Source organism: Sander lucioperca, chromosome 21 (assembly GCF_008315115.2).
Source record: "Sander lucioperca isolate FBNREF2018 chromosome 21, SLUC_FBN_1.2, whole genome shotgun sequence".
NCBI lineage: Eukaryota > Metazoa > Chordata > Actinopteri > Perciformes > Percidae > Sander > Sander lucioperca.
In genome coordinates this window covers 19,083,055-19,108,054 of record NC_050193.1, presented here as the reverse complement: position 1 = coordinate 19,108,054, position 25,000 = coordinate 19,083,055, and the positions used below count along the sequence as shown (strand labels likewise).

The 25,000-nt window shown below is 44.6% G+C and overlaps 1 protein-coding gene and 1 non-coding gene across 2 annotated transcripts in view; both read left to right on the top strand.

Annotated features, from left to right (window-relative positions):
* farsa (phenylalanyl-tRNA synthetase subunit alpha) overlaps positions 1 to 23,967 on the top strand; it is a 28,039-nt gene extending 4,072 nt beyond the window's left edge. Inside the window, exons 6-13 of the mRNA XM_031295143.2 lie at positions 9,952 to 10,080; positions 10,173 to 10,288; positions 14,193 to 14,277; positions 17,045 to 17,144; positions 18,581 to 18,749; positions 20,585 to 20,662; positions 21,678 to 21,792; positions 23,547 to 23,967. Of these exons, the coding sequence (XP_031151003.1) occupies positions 9,952 to 10,080; positions 10,173 to 10,288; positions 14,193 to 14,277; positions 17,045 to 17,144; positions 18,581 to 18,749; positions 20,585 to 20,662; positions 21,678 to 21,792; positions 23,547 to 23,652 (898 nt within the window). The 3' untranslated portion in view covers positions 23,653 to 23,967. The remainder of the gene's footprint in view (positions 1 to 9,951; positions 10,081 to 10,172; positions 10,289 to 14,192; positions 14,278 to 17,044; positions 17,145 to 18,580; positions 18,750 to 20,584; positions 20,663 to 21,677; positions 21,793 to 23,546) is intronic.
* LOC116046788 lies at positions 4,053 to 4,188 on the top strand. Its single transcript, XR_004104225.1, has one exon.
* Positions 23,968 to 25,000: the final 1,033 nt, after the last annotated feature.

Here is a 25,000-nt window from a genome sequence, read left to right as displayed (position 1 = left end):
CCCACTACTTCAGTTCAGTTTTATTAGGTTTTATGTGTAGTGTCAAATCCTAATGGACACAATCTCAGGACACTTTTTATTTAAAGTGCCCATATTATGAAAAAAATCACTTTTTCGTCATTTTAGGTTTCAGTACCCAACCCTACTGAGACGTCAGAGCTGTGTGAATGCGAGGTGGAAACGTAGTAAAAGATATGTTTTCAAACCAAAACGTAGCAATGTAAATGTAGCCTACGTCAAAGACTGTTGCCTCACAGACTCAAGGAACCACAAGTAACTCTGCCTTCTACTTATTTAGTCCAAGTGTAAGTATTTTTTAATGTTTGTAGAGATGCACCGATTACAACTTTCTAGGCCGATTCTGATTTTCTTTGAGTTAGGCCAGCTGATAGTGATTTTAGCCGATTCCGATTTCATTTTTTCTAACCACTTTACAGCACACACACATATTTATTTTCTATCTTTTCTTTAATAGAACATGTGTTGAGCAGATAATGGATCACTATAAAATAGAACTATATAAATTACACCTGGTGTGGGACATTCACACACATCTAAAGAGCAATGTTAGAACCATTTCCTTCTTTTCACATCAATATCAACTAAAGAAATGTGATTTAGGTTTTTGGTGTCGTCCCTCCACGCCCTACTTTCTCCTTGCAGGTGTTGCATATTGTAAACTTGTTATCTTCTGCACACACGCTGAAGAATTCCCAAACAGCTGACATGTTGCAGGTTAATTCACCAGGTTCCTACATGTGGAGAATAGCGCCGACACGGCGGAGAAGTTGAGAGAAAGGAAAAAGAGAGCGTGCTGTGGCGTCCGTGCTGTGGCGTCCGTGCCGTGGCGTCCGTGCCGTGGCGTCCGTGCTGTGGCGTCCGTGCCGTGGCGTCCGTGCCGTGGCGTCCGTGCTGTGGCGTCCGTGTGTGCGTGCGTCCTTGAGAACTGTAACTGGTATAACTTATGTTGTCAGTTAATTGGAGCGTTGACCGGCATGAAATCACCATATGTCAGACTGACCTGCTGGTCGCCGGTCATGGGCGAGCACGTGAAAACCGGCCAATTCTGGTTAGGGCTGAACGATTTTTGAAAATAATCTAATTGCGATTTTTTTCACCAATATTGCGATTACGATTCGATATTCGATTATTTTTTAAGCTTTTTGTCTTCTGTATGAAACTGATATTTTCTGGAAGCCAGACCTCTGTTATGAAGACATGAGGTGATGCATGAATTGATGAATGACATTTTTATTTAACTACTTCAATCAAAGTAGTATATTTGAACTTCCAATCTTGTAAACATCAGAACATAAATAAATAAAAAATCTGTGGTTTTACCACACTCAGTTTTTTAGATAATTCACTTCAAGAAACATGATATATAAACATGTGGATTGCGCTTTTTAAATGCCATCTATGAACTGCTAGACAGTCTTTAAATAAATAAAAAATAAATAAAAAATATACACACATCTTCTGATCTCTCTAGTCAGTAACATTACACACAAAGTGCAGAGAAATAAAGGAGAGCAAATACCTGCCTGTACCTCTTTGAAAATATTTAGGTAAATCAAAGTTAACATAATAACAATTGTACAAAAAAAAAATTAAATTAAATTGAAACTGGCTGAACATCTTGATTATCTGCAGTCAGTAACGTCAACACACCACACTAACTAAAGTGCACAATGAGTATGGCACTGCCAGCCATAATGATCCTAGCTCACAGGTTTTTTGCTAGGAAGACCAGCATATCTACTTTTGCTGGCTTTAAGGATGAGCGAGTGCAAGTCACTATATTCCCTCCAGTGCTGAAGAGACGCTCTGAGGGGGCACTTGTGGCTGGCACACAAAGATATTTGCGGGCTATATTGCACAGTTGTGGAAAGTGAATGTTGTGCACCTTCCACCAGGCCAAGGGATCATCCTCTCCGTCAATGACGGGTCAACAGGTAACTATTCAACTCTGCCTCCACGGCATCTTCAAGTGGCAGAGGCAAAGCTGAAGAGGTCACACTGGTTTTAAAAAGGCTACCAAGAGACTTCTTTGCCTTTCCCCCAGAGGGCTGTGCACTTGGAGGATTTTGAACTGTTTCAGTGCGAGACCTCTTCTCCTGTCAGATGGGAAAAGAGACATTAGTTTTGCAGTTAGCTTATATAAATATTATACATTTGTGGAAGTATTATTTTCAAGGATTATTAACCTGGTGTGTTCGTCTTGCTGATTCCAGCATTTCTGTCTTCAGTCGGGCCTTAATAGCAGGAAGGTTGTCTGCGCTGATGTATTGCGTTTTGAACCTAGGGTCCATGAACGACGCAACATCCAAAAGCTCCTGGTGTTGAGGTCACTATACTTGTCGTTGAGGTATGCCAGGACCTTGGTTTTAATTGATCTAGTCAGATCAGTGTCCTCAGCATCTTCAGCCAAGACTGATGTTGCCAGAAGGTGGAGAACTGGCTTGAGGTAGGAGATGCTCACATACTCCTCTCCAGAAAGAGCATCTGTAAATTCTGAGAGAGGATGCAGTGCCTTATGAATGGACTCCAACACTTCAGTATCCTGCCAGGTTGGGATGAGGGAGCGTGCATGTCGGTCACCTGACAATACCTGCGATATGGCTTTTGCCTGTTCCAGCACTCTGGCAATCATTTTCTCTTTGGACCCCCATCTTGTTGGGCACTCAGTAATGAGGGAGTGTTCAGGAAGTTTAAGCTCCTTCTGTGCCTCAGTGAGCGCTGCCTTTTTCCTCCAACTGTGGGAGGAGTGCCCCACCAACTTCTTGCACAGCCCTATCGCTCTTGATACTCTACCATCTTTGATTGCATTTTCTGGAGGAAAATTAAATAAGAATAGTGTAACTCATACAGTTGCAGTTGTGTGATACAATGTTTAACCATTACACTCACTCTCTCTCTCTCTCACACACACACACACACACACACACACACACACACACACACACACACACACACACACAGTGTCTCTCTCTCTCACACAGTCTCTCTCACACAGTCTCTCTCACACACAGTCAGTCACACAGTCAGTCAGACACACACACACACACACACACACACACACACAGTGTCTCTCTCTCTCACACAGTCTCTCTCACACACAGTCAGTCACACAGTCAGACACACACACACACACACACACACACACACACACACACACACACAAAATAACTTACCAATGGCAAGATGTAATCTGTGTCCGAAACACTGGAGCCTGGTCCACTCGTTCAGCTGCCTTCACCATATTTGACGCGTTGTCCGTTGTTATGCAGACAAGGTTGTCTTCATTGAGATCCCAGCATTCAAGCCCCTCTCTCAGGCCAGCAGCTATGTTTTCCCCTGTGTGGTCTTCTGGGCATCATGTCTTTCGCGATGCATTGGGCTACTGCTTCGGTGATTTCCACGTGCCGTTTTGAAGTGCGTTCATATGGCGTAACACTTGCAAACATTTCGGTCACTGATCCTTGCCGAGTACTTGGATTATTTTGCACACTGCTTGTTTTTTTAGCTATACATCTATCATACAGTGCTTTGTGGTGTGCTTTTAGGTGCTGGTACAGGTTGGTAGTGTTTCCCTGTGAAGTAGCAACTATAACAAGGCAGGTTTTGCGCAATACCTGACGCTGGGCAACATCTTCTTTTTTAAAGCCAAAATAGTCCCACACGACTGATGTACTGTTCCTCTTTGACACTAACATTCCTTCAGTGCCTGGTTCTGTCGAGCCTGAGGCCATTGTCAATGTACAGTTGTCAAGTTAACTCTTGTTACGCTCCCGTGTTACGTGACCAGAGTGCAGCCCGGTGCAGCCTTTGTGGTTAGGAAATCTCGTTTGATCATATCGCGTGATTTAGTCGCGCATGTCAAGGGCATGTCTAATCGCAGCCTTTGCGATTAGAAAATCGCGTTTTATCATATCGCGATATTATCATATCGCGATATTATCGTAAATGCGATTAATCGTTCAGCCCTAATTCTGGTCACCGGCCGGACTATCGGTGCATCTCTAATTGTTTGCTGACCACAGCTAGACAACGTGTCCCGTCTGCTCTGCTCCGTCTGTCAGTGACGGTGTGCATGGGCTCAGACCGGGGACACAGAGAAACCTCCGGCCCATACAAGGGGACAAGTCCAAAGATGTGGACTTTGTCCTAAAGGCAGGGCAGGACAACATGATGTAACGGAAGCAAACTATTCATTGAAAATTGAGATGTTGGCCACGTAAGAATGAGTTGTGCAGGGTGTCTGCAAGTCCTGGAAAATGTTTAATATCTCCGAAATTCTGTTCTTAAAATCAAAGGTTCTTCGTGGTTTTCTTAAACATTATCTTTCTCTCTTTTTTGATAAGAAATTAAACCAGCCATGCAAACGTACAGCTGCTTTTGCAGGGTTTCCGCGGGGTCTTAGAAAGTCTAAAATTTCCAAACCACAATTTAAGGACTTCATAATCACGATTATTTTTGGTCAATACTGAAATCACGATTATTTGACAAGATTACTCATTGACTTTTGGAAAGATGTTGCAATTATTTAAGTTAAAAAAACAGTGCAACAAATCAACAGTGAATACACCTTTAACTGTGACGTTTCCCGTCATACTTTTCCCGTTTGAAAATTTTTTTTTTCATTCAGAACACAAAACAAATGAAGACTTTACTTGCAAAACGTAAAATAATCGTGTTTGTCGATTACTGTTTTTGTGATCATTTGGAGCCAAAATCGTAATCGCTTTTTAAAATTTTGATTAATTGCACAGCCCTACTATTAAATGTCAGCGAGTTTCCATCAGAGTTTGATGCATAGATTTGACTGTATAAGTGAACCAAACTGAACAAATCAAAGTACACGTCAAATAAATGTTTCCCCAAAGATGGTTTCTGTCATTTTAAGCCCAAGACACTCAGAGCCGAGTCAAAAAATGACTCAAACCGATTAATTGATTATCAAAATAGTTGGCGTTTTAAATAAGTTTTTAGGCCCGGTGAAAACTCGATTTTCGATTTGATTTCCCCCCCCCTTCCATTTAAAACAAAATAACTGCGAACTGTAAATATATTTTAAAAATATATATTTATTGTATTTAATTAAAGTGCATCAACATAAACAAAATTGCCAAGGCAAACTATTTCTCTAAGTGAAAAGTCACTGTGCAGTGTGCAACAAAGATGGTTAAAGCAGCCATATTCAGCTCATTTTCAGGTTCATAATTGTATTTTAAGGTTGTACCAGAATAGGTTTACATGGTTTAATTTTCTAAAAACACCATATTGTTGTTGTACTGCACCGCTCTCTCTCACTGCTGCAGATCCTCTTTTCAGCTGGTCTCTGTTTTAGCTACAGAGTGAGACCTCTTTTCTTCTTCTTCTTCTGTACTATCTTTGATTGCACTTGCACATGCTCAGTAGCTCAGATGTAGATCATGTCAGCTAGCTAGCTCCATAGACAGTAAAAGAAAGGCTGTTTCTACAACTTGGGTCAGTTACAAGGCAGGATTAGCTGGGAGACTTCTAAATGAGGGCGCACATGGAAGTAGTTCTTTTGTAGATTATGGTGAACTTGTGTGTGTTGTAGCAGTGCTTTGCTATTGAGAACGAGGTAGCATGCTAGCGTTAGCATTAGCGTTAGCATGCTAACGCTACGAGCTAATGGTTGTGGTTAGCCTGCTCGTTTCGTCGTGCCGATTTTGACCAGCTCACCCAGAGACTGAAGGCAGGACACATTCAGAAACCGTATCTCACTCTAAACACCATGGATGGATTTTATCAAAGTTTGTATGTGTGTGGAAGCACCAGAGACACAAAATAACTCCCCAAATCCCAGAAAAAGTGATTTTTTTCATAATATGGGCACTTTAAACATCCAAATTAGTGCCGAGTGTTGTTATACAGCTGAGGAAGAGCAACGTCAGAGAAATACTTGCGGCTATGTACTGTATATCGAGCGTCCAAAACTTTCAGCATGTTGTTAAAGCCTCTCTTCTCAACAGAGTAAACTGGCAGCATATCCGTAGCTATGTAGAGGGTAATTGCCTCCGTTATGGCTTTCCACCTTGCCCCGCTCTTCTCATACGGTACACTGTTTGAAAAGCTTTGTTGAAGAGTTGGTGCTAGCGCTAACGCCACTAGAGGGCTGCGCTGCAGGGAGCGTGCTACGGAAACCCTGAAGGAAGATTTGGCGAATGCAAAATGTATGTACGCTATACTGAAAATATGAATCGATTTGACCTACCAACTCGATTTTAAATCAAATAGATTTTTTTCCCAGCCCTAAGGCCCGGACACACCGAGCCGATAATTGGCCGTTGGACAGTCTGGTGAGGTCGGTGACTCGAGTCTGCTCGGTGTGTTCCGTGCCGAGCCTTCTTAGTGTTTTAAAAATAGCTATTTTAATGCTACCGAAATGGGTTTCCTCAGGAGGGTGGCTGGCGTCTCCCTTAGAGATAGGGTGAGAAGCTCAGTCATCCGTGAGGAGCTCGGAGTAGAGCCGCTGCTCCTTCGCGTCGAAAGGAGCCAGTTGAGGTGGTTCGGGCATCTGGTAAGGATGCCCCCTGGGCGCCTCCCCAGGGAGGTGTTCCAGGCACGTCCAGCTGGGAGGAGGCCTCGGGGAAGACCCAGGACTAGGTGGAGGGATTATATCTCCAACCTGGCCTGGGAACGCCTCAGGATCCCCCAGTCGGAGCTGGTTAATGTGGCTCGGGAAAGGGAAGTTTGGGGTCCCCTGCTGGGGCTGCTCCCCCCGCGACCCGAGACCGGATAAGTGGACGAAGATGGATGGATGGATGGATATTTTGATGCTAGCATCAAAGTGTCCCTAGCACTCCCATTCAAAAGGCCATTTGACCCAAAAACGAGAATACGGTACATCTTAACAGTGGCGTTTCCGTCCTAAATATGCTTTTAAACTAAAGTTTGACTCAAGTACACAAAAAGAGCCTAGGTTGCATTTTGGGGAGAGTTAGGCTTTAAATTTGACTTGGTGAAACCTGCAGAAACCCTGTTTTGATTTTGAATATTTCTTTCCATTGACAAAACCGGCCGTATTTTCCATTTAACATTGTCATACAAAAATCTCAATGTCCATCTGTATGTTAATGAAAACTTTTGGGCACCTTGAAGTAGTCACTGTTTCTGTGAGATACCTAAAAATAAAAAGCATAAATATAAGATAAAATGCTCATAATGCAGCTTATACTGGTTTCATGCTGAGGATGAGGCATTACAACGCCAGCAGAATGAAAAGGTTGGCATGAAATCCTATCAGAGAGGGGGATTAAGCTAAAAGCAGCGTCCAGATGTTCCCAAATATATGTTAAATTGATGCTGCTTTTACTTCTCTGTGCAGATTGTGTACAGCGTAGATCTGATGCCTTAATCTTCTCAGCTGCAGAATTAAAATGAGCCTCAAAAGACTCGGGACAAATATTCTGTATTGTCGAAAACCTCCTGGCTATAAAGACGGAGGGACGCTGTAGTTTACTGAAACAGAAGTCAAAACTTTCTCTTCTCTTAAAGGGAAGACATTACTTTATACATTATACATACACATACAGTGCTCAGCAGAAGTTTACACACCCATGCTAAAGTTGACTAAAAAGAGGAATAAAAAATCATCTTTAGGAAATTGATCTTAATGCCTTAATTACAAAAATTAGGAAAAATCCAATCTTTAAGGACACCAATTTTCTTTGTGAATGAATAATGTATCGTGAATAAATAAATGTTCTTCCTTAAAATACAGGGGGCATAAGTCAGTCCACCCCTATGTTAAATTACCATAGAGGCAGGCAGACTTTTATTTTGAAAGGCCAGTTATTACATGGATCCAGGATACTATGCATCCTGATAAAGTTCCCTTGGCCCCCACATCATCACATACCCTTCACCATACCCCACATCATCACATACCCTTCACCATACCCCACATCATCACATACCCTTCACCATACCCCCACATCATCACATACCCTTCACCATACCCCCACATCATCACATACCCTTCACCATACCCCCACATCATCACATACCCTTCACCCCCACATCATCACATACCCTTCACCATACCCCACATCATCACATACCCTTCACCATACCCCCACATCATCACATACCCTTCACCATACCCCCACATCATCACATACCCTTCACCATACCCCCACATCATCACATACCCTTCACCATACCCCACATCATCACATACCCTTCACTATACCCCCACATCATCACATACCCTTCACCATACCCCCACATCATCACATACCCTTCACCATACCCCCACATCATCACATACCCTTCACCATACCCCCACATCATCACATACCCTTCACCATACCCCCACATCATCACATACCCTTCACCATACCCCCACATCATCACATACCCTTCACCATACCCCCACATCATCACATACCCTTCACCATACCCCCACATCATCACATACCCTTCACCATACCCCACATCATCACATACCCTTCACCATACCTAGATATTAACATGGTTTTATGTCAGTTATCCTAATAGCTGGTTTGATTTGCATTGAGAGATGATCTTATGGAAAGTACCCCATGCCAATCTCTAGGTATAGGGTACAAATTTTGTATTCCTCTTTTTAGTCAACTTTAGCATGGTGTATTCACTTATGCTCAGCACTGTACACATACTAACACACACGACTCTCTCTGTATTTCTCAGTGCACGATCACGGAAGGCTTGTATCATGTGGACGCGCCGACAGCGTTGTTGTCATTACTTAGAATTCATCATGGGGGAGACAGAAACTACGTACTGTAGCTTTAACTTGAAGAATCCTGTGGGGACCCTGAACACTGTTAACAGCGCAGTAGCTTAAAATAATATTCCAGTAGGTCCATGGATGTATGAAGAGAACTGGATACAGTGTTCGGCGGGAAGCCCCATTCACTCCAATGAGAGTTGCTCAAAAGTGCATAAAGCAGACATGGAGCTCGGATCTTCCGCGTTGACTGGCCCATGACGTCACGATGGTCATGCGCACTAGCAACAGTATGTTTGTGTTGTCGTAGCAACATGCTCGTTCATGAGCTCCTCTCTCGTGTCTCTTGCAAGTGGCGAACTCATGAACTCGCCGTTTTCATTGTCTAAAATATTCACTAACGTTAAACACTGTTTTTGTTGTTCCTGATCGTTTACATGCTTAGCTCAGTAAACGATGGATGTATTGAGACAAGCAAGAAGATGTAATCATTATGTTGTGCTACTAGCTAGTAGCTAGCTAGTAGGTTAGCCTGCAGTTTGGTGAACACAGCTTCTCTTTATAACATCCATGGCTTCATCTCTCATCCATGTTACAGGCATTACAGCATACATACCATGGATGGACTAATAGAACACATGGTGAATTACAACCGTTAGCGTTAGCATTATCCATTATCACAGCTACAGGACCTTGGGAGAACAGTCATATGAGCATGCACAGTGCAGTCTGCTCGCGTCCATTATGCACGTTCATAAAGCCTAGTTTTATAACTCTGGATTCGCCTACTAGTTAATGTTAAAAATGTTAAACATGACGTTTTAAACAAGGACCCTTTATGTGTTCAGGCTGGTAAGTTGATGTAACCCAAAAAAAAATTATCCGCTGAAATATAGACGTTTCTTTCGCCATGCAAAGTCTACGTGAAAAGTCTTTCTGGGCCATGGGGTGCAGTACCACCGTTAACCGCTAAGCCCATGGTGGCTTTTAGACATGGCGCTCTTCCTGGGGGCTTGGTGGGGACCCTGAACACTGTTACTGTTGGTGTTGTCTGTTTAATTGTAGAGCTAACTTGGTTCTACTGCAGCCACGTTGACGAGGCTGCTTGCAGACATTTCTTTTTGTTAATCCGCCTCGCGAGCACAGGCGTCGGCCACTTCTCTCAAATTGGCATTAATCGGTCTTTCACTACTTATGTTGCGTTGCAGTGGCAGCTGGAAGGAGAAGAAGTTTAAGCCATACAACTTTGAGGCGATGGGCGTGGCCCCTGACTGTGGCCATCTGCATCCGCTGATGAAAGTGCGAACGCAGTTCAGGCAGATCTTCCTCGAGATGGGGTGAGTGGCTGTAATCATCGCAGCGGAAATTAAACATTTCACACAGCCATAAAAATAAAAAAATACATTAAGTAACTCTCTGCTTGCTGTAGCTTCACAGAGATGCCGACCAACAACTTCATAGAGAGCTCTTTCTGGAACTTTGACTCGCTGTTCCAGCCACAGCAGCACCCGGCCAGAGACGCACACGACACCTTCTTCCTGTCCGGTGAGGCCGGTTTCTCTCTCTTACTCCCGTTCCACCTAGTCGTCACTTTTTTAGTTTTGTTAATAAAATACAAAACGTACAATTCACAACATGAACACATCTCCCTCTCTTCGTCATCACCACCTACCCAGACAAAAATCAAAAGATGACGCAGTAACTACAATATACCAGACCATTCAACAAAATAGCAACAAAATAGACAGTTGTAGTAGTTCAGAGCGTAGCAGGACGTAGCAGGGCACTATAGGACGTAGCAGGGCACTGCAGGATGTAGCAGGGCACTGTAGGACGTAGCAGGGCACTGCAGGGCGTAGCAGGGCACTGCAGGACGTAGCAGGGCACTGCAGGACGTAGCAGGGCACTGCAGGGCGTAGCAGGACGTAGCAGGGCACTGCAGGGCGTAGCAGGGCACTGCAGGACGTAGCAGGGCACTGCAGGGCATAGCAGGACGTAGCAGGGCACTGCAGGACGTAGCAGGGCACTGCAGGGCGTAGCAGGGCACTGCAGGACGTAGCAGGACGTAGCAGGGCACTGCAGGGCATAGCAGGACATAGCAGGGCACTGCAGGACGTAGCAGGGCACTGCAGGACGTAGCAGGGCACTGCAGGACGTGGCAGGACGTAGCAGGGCACTGCAGGGTGTAGCAGGACGTAGCAGGGCACTGCAGGACGTAGCAGGGCACTGCAGGGCACTGTAGGACGTAGCAGGGCACTGCAGGGCGTAGCAGGGCACTGCAGGGCGTAGCAGGGCACTGCAGGACGTAGCAGGGCACTGCAGGGCGTAGCAGGACGTAGCAGGGCACTGCAGGGCATAGCAGGACATAGCAGGGCACTGCAGGACGTAGCAGGGCACTGCAGGACGTAGCAGGGCACTGCAGGACGTGGCAGGACGTAGCAGGGCACTGCAGGGTGTAGCAGGACGTAGCAGGGCACTGCAGGACGTAGCAGGGCACTGCAGGGCACTGTAGGACGTAGCAGGGCACTGCAGGGCGTAGCAGGGCACTGCAGGGCGTAGCAGGGCACTGCAGGACGTAGCAGGGCACTGCAGGGCGTAGCAGGGCACTGCAGGACGTAGCAGGGCACTGAAGGGCGTAGCAGGGCACTGCAGGACGTAGCAGGACGTAGCAGGGCACTGCAGGACGTAGCAGGGCACTGAAGGGCGTAGCAGGGCACTGCAGGACGTAGCAGGACATAGCAGGGCACTGCAGGACGTAGCAGGGCATAGCAGGACGTAGCAGGGCACTGCAGGTTGAAGCAGGGCGTAGCAAGAAGTGGAGCAGGGCCACGGCGACAGCTGCAACCATGATTTAGGTGCCATCCTAATCCAAGGAAAACTGCTAGGCAAAAAGACATAAGGACTCTGGGTGATAAGCTCCCCAGAGCTGAGTTAGTAACAAGCATTTCTAGGACATGGATGCACACAGATGGAAAGAGAGAGGAGAGAGGAGCTCAGTGGGTCCCCCGGCAGTCTAGAACTGAAGAAAGATGACACAGTAACTACAATTTTCAAGACCATTCAACCAAACAGCAACAAAATGGACATTAAACTAAATAAACATATGTATAAATAGGGCTGGGCGATATGGAGAAAATCAAATACCTCGATGACTATTGATGCTTTCACAAAATATCTTCCACATTTTAGATAAATAACCATCATAATGTGGATATAATGACTGAGTGGTTAAAGGCAAATAATAGAAATAATAGAACAGCTACAACAGTCTGGTAAATTCAGAAAATGACATCACTTTACTGTAATGCAGCCTTTAAAACCAGGAAAAGACCACACTTACCACGTAACAATATTACAATTCTTCAAAATCTAAGACGATATCTAGTCTCATATCACGATATCGAATAAATTGAATATGAATATAATATAATTGATTGAAATATTGCTCAGCCCTATGTTTAAATGACAACACCATAAGTCCATCATACACGTCTCTCCCCAGCACAAAGCTTCTTAGGAGCTTCCAGAAAGTTCAGTAGCCGCCCACGTGTAAACGTAGTGTTAAGGCCGTTTTATGCTTCTGCGTAGAATCGACGTCGTACCCCTGCAGACCCCTCTGCGTCTACGCCAAACCCTACGCTGTAGCCTGACGTCACCTCTCGAAACATGTAACCACACGTCGCAGCCACGCACGTCGCTCAGCCGTGTCTTGGTAACATTGCATCCAACATTGCAGCCTCCATAGAACTGTAAAACAGGCTTTAGGAGCCCACCACAGAGTTCAGGTACTTTCCCCATTTTCTAGTCTAGACATCCAATCTGGCAAACCGGTTATATGACATCTTTTCAAACACTGCCACCCCTAGCCGTCTCACAAGCCCCCCTTCATTCTTCCATCCTCTTCAAAGAATCCGTCTGGCTATCGTTGAACTAGTCACCACATTTAAGACTTAAAATAGGGCTGGATGATTAATCGAAAAATAATCGTAACCGAAATTCAGAGCCTATAACCGACGTAATTTTACCAAGTCGGTTATTTCGGTCTTTTAATCCTATTAATATTTCCGCGGCCGCCCACAGTGTGTTAATGTACTTTCCCCTTAAAACATATTACGGCCGCCGCGTGTGTAGTCACGTGACTCCGCCCCGTGCAGTCTGCGACCATAGGTGCTTTCCGATCGGATAGTACTTGTACTTTTTAGAGGAAAAGTACACTTCTAAGCAGTTCTAAGAACTACACTCCCCCAAAATCTTTTTTCCCGTTTGCATTCCCACTGGCCAAGTGGCCATAGGGACTGGTAGGAGGGGTAAGGGAGGGATGTAACCACGGCAACGGTCTTTATAGCATCGTCACTAGACCTTAGCGTCACATACAACAACAACAAATGATGCTAATACTTGTGCACTTTTCCTTTATTAAATGCACGTCCATTCTCGTAGTAATTCACGTAATGTTTGGCTCAACACAGACGGGGCTTTATTACTCAGAACAGACCCCGCCTCGCCTGGTGTGTGTGTGTGTGTGTGTGTGTGTGTGTGTGTGTGTGTGTGTGAGACGGCCGTGGAGTTTAACTCCGAAAAGACAGTTAACCACAGGTTCCCGTTAATGTTATGATGGACATTTGTTATTTATTTTCTACATTTTTAGGAAACTTTTTATTTTTACATTAAAACTTAAATTACTTTTTTTTATAAGACGTTTTGTAGATTTTAGTTCAATTGTTTGAAATATTTAATAAATAAGCATTAATTGCTATCTGTGTGTTGTTTCCTTATTTTAGAATCACAAAGAAAAAATTCTAATTCTTTCATTAGAAAAAATAACCGTGAACATATTTACAGTATAAGAAAAGATTTTTTTTTTTTTAAATAATCGTTCAATAATCGTAATCGAGGTAACTTGTTAGATTAATCGTGATTAGTATTAATTATTTTAGCCAAAATCGTCCAGCCCTAACTTAAAAACTTAAAACTCTGCTCTTTGATAAAGCTTATAGTTACGGAGTGATGTTAAATTTCATTAAATAGTCTTTTCTGTTTTATAAGTTTACATTTGGGCCACAAAAAAATTTACTTTGGCCACCATATTTAGGGTCTTGGTGGCCTATGGGGCCAGTGCTTACAAATATTAGATTAGATTCAACTTTATTGTCATTGTGCAGAGCACAAAGACAATGAAATGCAGTTTGCGTCCAACCAGAAGTGCAAAAAGAGCAGAAAAGTGCAATGTGATTTACAAGTATGGACAGTTATAGACAGGACAAGAAATATAGTGCAGTGTAGACAGCAGTGTACAGCTGGTTTACAGAAGGTGGTTTAGAGTAATATGAATTAAATATAAATGTGTGCGGTGTATTAGCAGTTATCTTATAAGAGCAGAATAAATATGGCTATGTAATATTAGCGTCCATCCCTGTCATTTTACTCTGAACATCGTTTTTTTTTTCAGACCCAGCTCTCGCCCACGAGTTCCCGCAGGATTACCTGGAGAGAGTGAAGAAGGTCCACTCAGAGGGAGGCTTCGGCTCACAAGGGTGAGACGCAGTCACACGTAAAAATTAATCCGTTTTCAAACAGTCTTTGACAATACTACCGAATATCTCGTCTCGCATTGCCAGACCTTCCTCCACCACGCTAACCTGACTCCAGATGGATGGCTCGGCATTTGCTCGGCATATCCATCTGGGAACTTTCTGTTGGAGAACTTTTGGGAAGGGGCGAAAATCCTGGTTAGCTGATTGGATAAACCATCTGTCTATCACCACCTATGTTGGTGATAGACGGGCCAAATCAACGATATATCAAACTCTTGCTGAAACCAGTCAGGAGAAGAGCAAACACATCTTTTCCTCTGAGAAAAGCCTCCAGTGCGGTTTTTTGCTCTTCTTTCAATGAAGGAATACTTTCTAATTCGGATAAAACGTGCTCGATAGCTACGCTCATCTCATCTGTGGAAGCCGCCACGTCGTTTAGACTGAACAGTCGCTTCCTGTTGGGTCACACCTAAACCCACCTCAAAACCAGTGCTGATTGGTCGGTTGTTGGGCGAACGGCTCCAAATTTTCTCTGTCTCAAGATGCCAGACTGATCTGAGAGTGGAAAACTAGAGCTCGCCAGATCAGGACGCTCTCACGAGGCTATCACAGCTCTGCAGAGGAAGGTCTGTCTAGTCCACACAGCATTCTGGGATGGGAGAAAAACGTGCTCTGGTTTGTTGGCATCTCTTTAAACCAATCACAATCATTGTGGGCGGGGCTAAGCTCCAGACGGAGCCACGGTGCCTCTGCTAAATAGTCTCAGGAATGAACTTGTTTTGGTGGAACATGTGTACTAACCAAACATTTGTATCACGGTATTTTTTAAGATTCTGGTGGTTTCGCGGTATTTTCTTTCTTTTGCTTGACTGGGTCTTTATATAGGTTTATAATGGCTTATTCTACTGTCAGTATTCAGTACTGTCAGAATATAAAAATAAACATTTCAGTGTCATCATATTCACTAAAAGTTTGATTACTGAAGGGTTGCTTGGCTCCACAACATTATACAGTAACGTTATAGGAAGGAGAATACATCAAACAGTTACAGAATCTAAACTAGTTTTTTATTGTGCAAAATACAAAGTAGTAAAATAAACTTAAATACACACCAACAACTTTAACATGCTTCCTTTTCAAAACAAAATAGTTGTAAGATTGCTGTTTAAACACTACCTTGACCCCAGGTAACGTTAGGTTGTTGTAGAACAGTGGGCGTAGCTCCGCTGTCAGCTTGCTTCGGTGGTGTTTGAATAACGTTAGTAGATTGGCGGAAGTATTTCGGCGAGGCAAGACATCCTAAATCCAGTGTTTTAATCATTGCTCTGAACCCGTCTTTCTCGACGGTCTGTCGACCGTAGGTGGATTGTTATTGCGTTCATTATGTTGCGCCGCTGCATGCTTGAGGTGACAGGTCTTAACGTTAGCACGGCCAAGTAACGTTAGCACGACGAGTACAGTTAGCACGATTTTTTTAAAACCAAAAAACCTCCAAACAACCGACATGGCTCCTCTTTTTGGCACAAGTTCTTCTTTGTCATCATGTTCTACTAGTTCTGCAGCTTCGATTTCAGAACTGTCAATGTCTGTCCTATCCATCTTCACCGTAAGGTAACACCAGAGCACTACTGTTTACCCTCTACAGTTGCACCATGCGTGTTTAGAAGCGCAACATTGAAAAGGGTCCCATCTGAAACAGCGTTCCGAACGTTACGGCGGTGTATTAAAAATTCATATCATACCGAAAGTATACACCAGTGGTCGGTGTGAACCGGTATACCGCCCAGCACTAATGTGTACGTTCAAAAGTAGTTTTAGTTGTGCAACAGAAAACTCAGATTGGACAGATAGTCTAGCTAGCTGTCTGGATTTACCCTGCAGAGATCTGAGGAGCAGTTAACCATAGTCCTCAGAAATCCACCGGAGGTTAGAACGCCAACACAGAGACAGAGGAAGTAGACGGACATCCGGCAGACAGCGGGATATTTCTGGCAACACCTGAACAATCCCGGAAGTGGATGGCGACTTAAACCTACATTGTGTAATGTTTTGAGTTGATTCTTAGCAAAAAAAAAACTTTGTTCTTTCACAAATATGAGCTCATTCATGTGTAATTACTTCCACCAACTAATCAAAGTATTCTCAAAAGAGTAGAATCTGACATTCAGAATCATTCAGAATACATACGAGATACTCACTGGAATGACGGCCGCCATGTAGCGCCTCCATCTTTATAATACATTAACCAAAGAGGGACATAGCTCCATCTTTATAATACATTAACCAAAGAGGGACATACCTCCATCTTTATAATACATTAACCAAAGAGGGACATACCTCCATCTTTATAATACATTAACCAAAGAGGGACATACCTCCATCTTTATAATACATTAACCAAAGAGAGACATACCTCCATCTTTATAATACATTAACCAAAGAGAGACATACCTCCGCCTTTCACCTTCTTACACCTATTGGCACCGTGATGAATGCCAGGGGGAGATTACTCGCTAGGGAAGCGAGAAAGATAATTGAAACGACAACGCGACAGGCAAAGAAACAAGACCAAAGTTAATATTGGAGTGTCTAGAACAGCTGCGTGGAAACGATGGAGATGTTAAGAGATCATTTCAGGTTCGGCGACCGTAGGAGGAAGGGCTAGAAAGTAATATTCAGTTGGTTGTCATATACAATTTCACCGCTAGATGGGAGAAATTCTTACACAATGTACTGTAGCTTTAATATCCTGCTGTCTTTTTTACAGGTACAAATATGACTGGAAGATAGAGGAGGCTCAGAAGAACATCCTACGTACTCACACTACGGCAGTCAGTGCACGCATGCTGTATAAACTGGCACAACAGGTGAGCTGACGTCTCGTACACACACTTGTTTAACTGTGGAGGAAGTAACGGTGGTCAGTCCACTAATGCTATCGGGACATAAGGACTATGAGACATTGGACTGCAAAACGGGGACATACCTAGAGAGATTCTTTGTGGTGTGGGAGGTGGAGGGTAGGGGGCTATATACCTCGCACAATTTGTGTTGTAGTCAAGACCACCTAAACCGAGACCAAGTCATCACCAAGACCAGAGTGTTTCGAGACCGAGACAAGACCGAGACTTTGAGGGGTTGAGACCGAGACAAGACCGAGACTTTGGGGGGTTGAGACCGAGACTTTGGGGGGTTGAGACCGAGACAAGACCGAGACTTTGAGGGGTTGAGACCGAGACTTTGGGGGGTTGAGACCGAGACTTTGGGGGGTTGAGACCGAGACTTTGAGGGGTTGAGACCGAGACTTTGGGGGGTTGAGACCGAGACTTTGGGGGGTTGAGACCGAGACTTTGAGGGGTTGAGACCGAGACTTTGAGGGGTTGAGACCGAGACAAGACCGAGACTTTGGGGGGTTGAGACCGAGACTTTGAGGGGTTGAGACCGAGACTTTGGGGGGTTGAGACCGAGACTTTGAGGGGTTGAGACCGAGACTTTGGGGGGTTGAGACCGAGACTTTGGGGGGTTGAGACCGAGACTTTGGGGGGTTGAGACCGAGACTTTGAGGGGTTGAGACCGAGACTTTGAGGGGTTGAGACCGAGACTTTGGGGGGTTGAGACCGAGACTTTGGGGGGTTGAGACCGAGACTTTGAGGGGTTGAGACCGAGACTTTGGGGGGTTGAGACCGAGACTTTGGGGGGTTGAGACCGAGACTTTGGGGGGTTGAGACCGAGACAAGACCGAACAACTGGCAAACAACTAAAACTAGATCCCTGAAACAAACCGTATATACAAAGCTAGCTAATATTTATAGCTAATATTCATAAATCCCTTTGGGTGAAGAGATGTCTGAAGAGTTTTGGTACACCTGAGTGCCAATAGACAATATTAGGGGTCAAATACGCACACCTTAGGCTTCCACAAAACCAGGGAGAACTGTAGTTCAAAAAACATCTTAAAAACACATTAAACAATAATTCCCAGTGGCTTAGGCCCACCGGGCAGTACTTTATGTTATCACTAGCCGTAAAGCTCTTTTCTCTCTCTCTCTCTCTTCCTCTCCCTCTCTCTGTCTCCCTCTCCGTTTCTCTGTCTCTCCGTCTCTCTCTGTCTCTCTACCTCTCTCTCTCTGTCTCTCTCTCTGTCTCTCTACCTCTCTCTCTGTCTCTCTCTCTCTGTCTCTCTACCTCTCTCTGTCTCTCTACCTCTGTCTCTGTCTCTCTCTCTCTCTGTCTCTCTATCTCTCTGTCTCTCTCTCCCTCCCTCCATCCTCCTCACCTTTGTATTGGACTGTCCATCCACCAGGAGAAGTTCACCCCCGTCAAGTATTTCTCCATCGACCGTGTGTTCAGGAACGAGACGCTGGACGCCACCCATCTGGCCGAGTTCCACCAGATCGAGGGCGTGGTGGCAGACTACGGCCTCACGCTGGGAGACCTGATCGGCATCCTGCATCAGTTCTTCACTAAACTAGGTCAGTGTTTCCTCTGTGTTGATTTTAAAATCCTGGCAACCAAATAAAAAACAGGGCGAGTAGCCGAGTAAACTTCACAATCTTCGCACTCAATCTAAAGCCTACTACACACCGAGGGGATAATCGGCTGTCTGACAGTCTGGCGAGGTCGGTGACTCGAGTCTGTTCGGTGTGCTCCGTGCTGTCGTCCATCAGAGGGGCCGTCGGCCTTCATTTTGGCTGATTTGACATGTATAATCGGCGGGGCGGGCACTGCCGGCAGTCAGACTCAATGACCCATCTGATTGGTGGAGAGCTAACCAGGAAACGGGGAGCGGGATGAGCGTGACTAGAGTCTCTCAAAATCTGATGAAAATCTTTTAAACTGACCTTTGTTGATCTGAAATGAAGACAGATTCAGCAACTGCACGGCCTATTTCTCTCTTCAAATGTTTCCAGAAACACGTTTCGGTCTTTTTGGACCAACTCGGGGAGACTGATCAGTCAGACTGGCTTTACTGCCGACGGTCGGCCGTCTGGTCGGTGTGTAACGGCCGTCTGGTCGGTGTGTAACGGCCGTCTGGTCAGTGTGTAACGGCCGTCTGGTTGGTGTGTAACGGCCGTCTGGCAAAGTGACAAACAGCGACGAAATCCGCACCTGTGAAATATGACAGCTACAGTTTATTGTAAAGCATTGTGCACACTGAAGTTGATGAATTTCCTGTTTATCAGACCCCAGATGAGACAAGAAGCTAACGTTAGCGAACGCTGCTGTCCCTCTGACTCCCTTTGCAGGAGGCATTGTATTCCCGACACGCTGTATTAACATTTTAAAACCGCTTTCCAGGTTGTGGGGGTGCATACCGCTCAAAACCAACATGAAAAACGTAGTAATGTTCACTCAGCGTTTAGTTTTGTTGTTAAACTGTGTGTAAAATGAGCGGTGGCGTTAAATCACCGGTTTCTGATAACGGCACCCTACGGTACCGTCTATTTGCTGGATGGTTTCAAGCTAACAGTTGGTAGTTGACATTAGCATATAAGCCCATTGACAGCGACGTTATTGTTCATATTTTGGGATATAAGGTTTAGGTGCAGCCCCCGAGCCGTTGTAGGCAGCACCCAAACTGAATGAAGGAAACTAAAAGACATTTCTCAGATCTAATGATTGTAGTCGGACTTCTTTAGCTTTTAGTTTTGTCTTTAAGCTTCTTGAGTGTTCTAGCTTTTCCAGCGTTTCAGACTGATGGGAAAAAATGACTTCCACAAAGGGACACAAACCGACTACAAAGAGACGCCAAATGACCTCATAACAACAGTTTCTGATGTTCATTTTCAAGCCGCACAAATCTTTTAGCCTCGTGAGACCGTCCTGATCTGGCGAGCTCTAGTTTTCTACTCTCAGATCTTGAGACAGAGAATATTTGGAGCCGTTCTCCAAACGACCGACCAATCAGCGTTGGTTTTGAGGCGGGTTTAGGTGTGACGCAACCAGAAGCGACTGTTCAGTCTAAACATCGTGGCGGCTTCCACGGATGAGATGAGCGTAGCTATCGAGCAAGTTTTATTCGAACTAGAAAGTATTCCTTCGTGGAAAGAAGAGCAAAAAAACGGCACTGGAGGCTTTTCTCAGAGGAAAAGATGTTGTTTGATATATCGTTGATCTGATTGGTTGATTTATCCCGTCTATCACCAACATAGGTGGTGATAGACAGATGGTTTATCCAATCAGCTAACCAGGATTTTTGCCCCTTCCCAAAAGTTCTCCAACGGAAAGTTCCCAGATGGATATGTTGAGCAAATGAGAAGCGATCCATCTGGTGGAGTCAGGTTACAAATCTTGTTTCTTTTTCTAGGAATTACCAAACTTCGCTTCAAGCCTGCCTACAACCCGTACACAGAGCCCAGCATGGAGGTGTTCAGCTACCACGAAGGTAAAGTACAACCCCTCTGGATGATCTGGCTCTGTTAGTGAAATCTTACAGATCTTAGTCAGACTAGAAGGGGGCAGCCTTGCATCATGTGGACGCACCGGCAGTGTTGTTGTCATTACTTAGAATTCCTCATGGGGGCGCCAGAAACTACGGACTGTAGCTTTAAAGTGCCCATATTATGAAAAAATCACCTTTTCTGGGATTTGGGGTGTTATTTTGTGTCTCTGGTGCTTCCACACACATACAAACTTTGATAAAATCCATCCATGGTGTTTAGAGTGAGATACGGTTTCTGAATGTGTCCTGCCTTCAGTCTCTGGGTGAGCTGGTCAAAATTGGCACGGCTTGTGACGTCACAAGCCAAAACCAGCAGGCTAACCGCAACCATTAGCTCGTAGCTAACGCTAGCATGCTACCTCGTTCTCAATAGCAAAGCACTGCTACAACACACACAAGTTCACCATAATCTACAAAAGAACTACTTCCATGTGCGCCCTCATTTAGAAGTCTCCCAGCTAATCCTGCCTTGTAACTGACTGAAGTTGTAGAAAAAGCCTTTCTTTTACTGTCTATGGAGCTAGCTAGCTGACATGATCTACATCTGAGCTACTGGGCATGTGCAGTGCAATCAAAGATAGTCCAGAAGAAGAAGAAGAAAAGAGGTCTCACTCTGTAGCTAAAACAGAGACCAGCTGAAAAGAGGATCTGCAGCAGTGAGAGAGAGCGGTGCAGTACAACAACAATATGGTGTTTTTAGAAAATTAAACCATGTAAACCTATTCTGGTACAACCTTAAAATACAATTATGAACCTGAAAATGAGCATAATATGGCTGCTTTAAGAATATCGAAATGAATACTGATATCGCAACATTCATGCTCAGTATCGCAATATCACATTTTGTCAATATCGTGCAACTCGAGTCTTTGTAGGACAGTGCTGTTTAGTGTGTATGTGTGTGTGTGTGTGTGTGTGTGTCAGCTGTATATAATTTGTCTCGTTGTCGTGCATACAGGACTCCAGAAGTGGGTGGAGGTGGGAAACTCGGGGGTGTTCAGACCAGAGATGCTGCTGCCCATGGGTCTCCCTGAAGACGTGTCTGTGATCGCCTGGGGACTGTCTCTGGAAAGGTGAACACGCCACGCTGACTATGAATGTGTCACATATAGAGAGAAAACAAACTGTGTTTCTCATAGACAGTATATAACTGGATCAGCAGGTCCCGTGTCTCTGGACGGAGACCAGTGAAGTCTCTTTCCCGGTGATGGCTGAGCGTTACTGAGCAGCCTCCAACTGAGCTTGAAGACGTAGATGTGACGTGAGCAACCTGTCTGAAAGTTGGAAGTCTTCTGGTAGCTGTGCCAAGAGAAATCTCAATCATTCCCAATCTAGCAGAGACGGAGAGCGTAGGTATATGTAAGGAGATAACATAGACACAGGCTAATTATTGATCACTAAAATGATAGTTAACATTAGTAATTAAACTTAAACAGCTAATGGAAGTCCAAACTGCCTGAGAGCTTCTCCTGTACTATACGGTAATTCCTCTACTATGAGACAGTAAGTCTCGTGGTTATGACCCAATCGTTAGCCTATTTTTATAAAAACGTCTGCTACGGAGCCATAACGTGAGCTACAAGGTAATGGAGCCTTTTATACATTGTCGTGTTTCTTTAGAAATAAACAATGGACAAATAGAGTCTTTAAACTCTTCAGATGTAAAGTTATTCTCTGTCAAAGTGACGTCAAAATGAATGGCAGTCAATGGGATGCTAACGGGAGCTGATGGCTTGGTAGCATCAACATGGCGCCATAGGAGGTTAGGGTTGTGAGGAGACGCTTACCCCCTTGGTCTTTCTTCCAAACTTTCCATTTTCAGCGTGTAACGTTAGCTTGCTAGCTCGTAGGGCTGTGTATCAGCAAGAATCTGGTGATACGATACGTATTACTATAAGGCGATATAATGGGATTTTTTCATACGTTTTGACCCTGGGATAGCAGCGGGGAGAGGCAGGCTTATCCTGGCAACGTATTTCTGTTGATCCAGACTACTAATGTAGACCCGCTGTGTTCAGGACAATTTTGGCACATTTTACAGTAAATAAGTCCCATAATCAGGGTTCAAAATGTAGTTTTTCATACACTAGTGAATGTTTCAACTTTACCAGCCACTCAACAGACCTTTCCACAGCAGACATGTTGACACGTCATAGTAGGAACAGCACAGGTGTGTTTAAACCCATTAATGATGGCTGTGTTCCACTTAGGAGAGGTCCTGGTATTGTTCATGCTGACTCACTGAAATATCTTCCTGGGACACTTGATGGAACTGAGCCATCGTTAAGGTTATCAATCTCCATTACCTTGTAGCTCACGTTATGGCTCCGTAGCAGACGTTTTTATAAAAATAGGCTAACGATTGGGTCATAACCACGAGACTTACTGTCTCATAGTAGAGGAATTACCGTATAGTACAGGAGAAGCTCTCAGGCAGTTTGGACTTCCATTAGCTGTTTAAGTTTAATTACTAATGTTAACTATCATTTTAGTGATCAATAATTAGCCTGTGTCTATGTTATCTCCTTACATATACCTACGCTCTCCGTCTCTGCTAGATTGGGAATGATTGAGATTTCTCTTGGCACAGCTACCAGAAGACTTCCAACTTTCAGACAGGTTGCTCACGTCACATCTACGTCTTCAAGCTCAGTTGGAGGCTGCTCAGTAACGCTCAGCCATCACCGGGAAAGATCTTCTAATATCCTTCACTGGTCTCCGTCGAAGTGTACGGCGTGGCTGTGTCCATGTCTTTAACTGTCTGTGATATAAACTACCGTTAATGTAAGAAGTGATTTTCTCACTGAGCCTTCTCCTCTCCCTGCAGGCCCACCATGATTAAATACGGCATCAACAACATCAGAGAGCTGGTGGGACACAAAGTCAACCTCCAGATGGTCTACGACAGCCCCATGTGTCGGCTGGAGTCCTGAAGTCCACCCACACTTTATCCTTATTATTATTATTTAGAATTGGATCCACCTCTCCTTTCTACGCCTCACTCTCCTTCCTGCTGAGACTGATGCAGAAAGACTTCAGACAGACTTATTCAAAGGGCTTTCACACACAGGAGCAGCCTTTTATATGAACTTAATATTCAAAAAACATCATGCACATCTTAACTTTGTTGCATCCTAAGAAGAGTTTGTTGCACCGCGCTACTTCAGAACATCAGGTACTTGTGCAGAGAATATCTGACTGCTGTTATGTGACAGACGTTCAATAAAAATCCTTTTTTTGTTCCCAAATACCTGCAGCCAGACTTGTGTTTGTTGTTAACATGACGCTGTAGGTAGGATTGTGAAGATCCAGGACTTAGCCAAAAAATGTGAACATCAACAACTTCTCAGTCCCCCCCCCCCTTTCTGCTAAAGCCCAAAACGGTCTCCTAAGCCCCTCCCCCCACAAGGGAGAATGAATGCGTGTGCATGAGCAGTGATTGACACGCAGTTAGACACTCCCCCTGGCCCTGATTGGTGCATCTGAACAGTTAGACACCCCCCCCTGGCCCTGATTGGTGCATCTGAACAGTTAGACACCCCCCCCTGGCCCTGATTGGTGCATCTGAACAGTTAGACACCCCCCTGGCCCTGATTGGTCCATCTGAACAGAGCTGTGTATTTTTGTAAATCTCTCTCCAGGCTGTAGGTGGAGCCAGAGGAGCTGGATTTATTTTAATGACCTGCTTCCTGTAGTTCTACTAGAACATAGGGTCAGTTTCAGCAGATATGACAGAAAGGTAGTTTTATAAATCTCACCTACTGCACCTTTAATTCTTAAAGGAGAATTCCCGACCTGAATCAGTGCAGGGAACACAGAGTAGCTGCAGCTACATGTACGAACTTCCACTGAGCTAACACGGCAGTTGTCGGGGCCTTTGTGCCTCTTAACAGACACAAAATGCAATTAAAATGTCTGTGCAACATGAACAGGGCCCTTACGTGACAACAAGATGCGTCTTCAACTCAGACATTGTTTAAATTCACCTACCCTGGTCCCTGTCTCGATCCTGCGGGTAGCTAGCTCGCTCTGCTAGCTGCTAGCTGCCGTCAGTGATAATTATCAAGCAGCAGTTCCGTGTGTATTTGTAGCTCATCCATTTTGTGTGTGATCGATCTGGTGTTGGTGAGTAGGAGGCTTGGCAGTGTCGGTTTGTGTGGTAGTTCCCTTAGCCGCGCTAGCAGGCCCAACTGGCCGGAATTCTCCTTTAATCCCCCGTAATGGGCTTTTTTAATGTATACAATCTTATGTTAAAACACTTGTTGAGCTCTGTTTTACTCG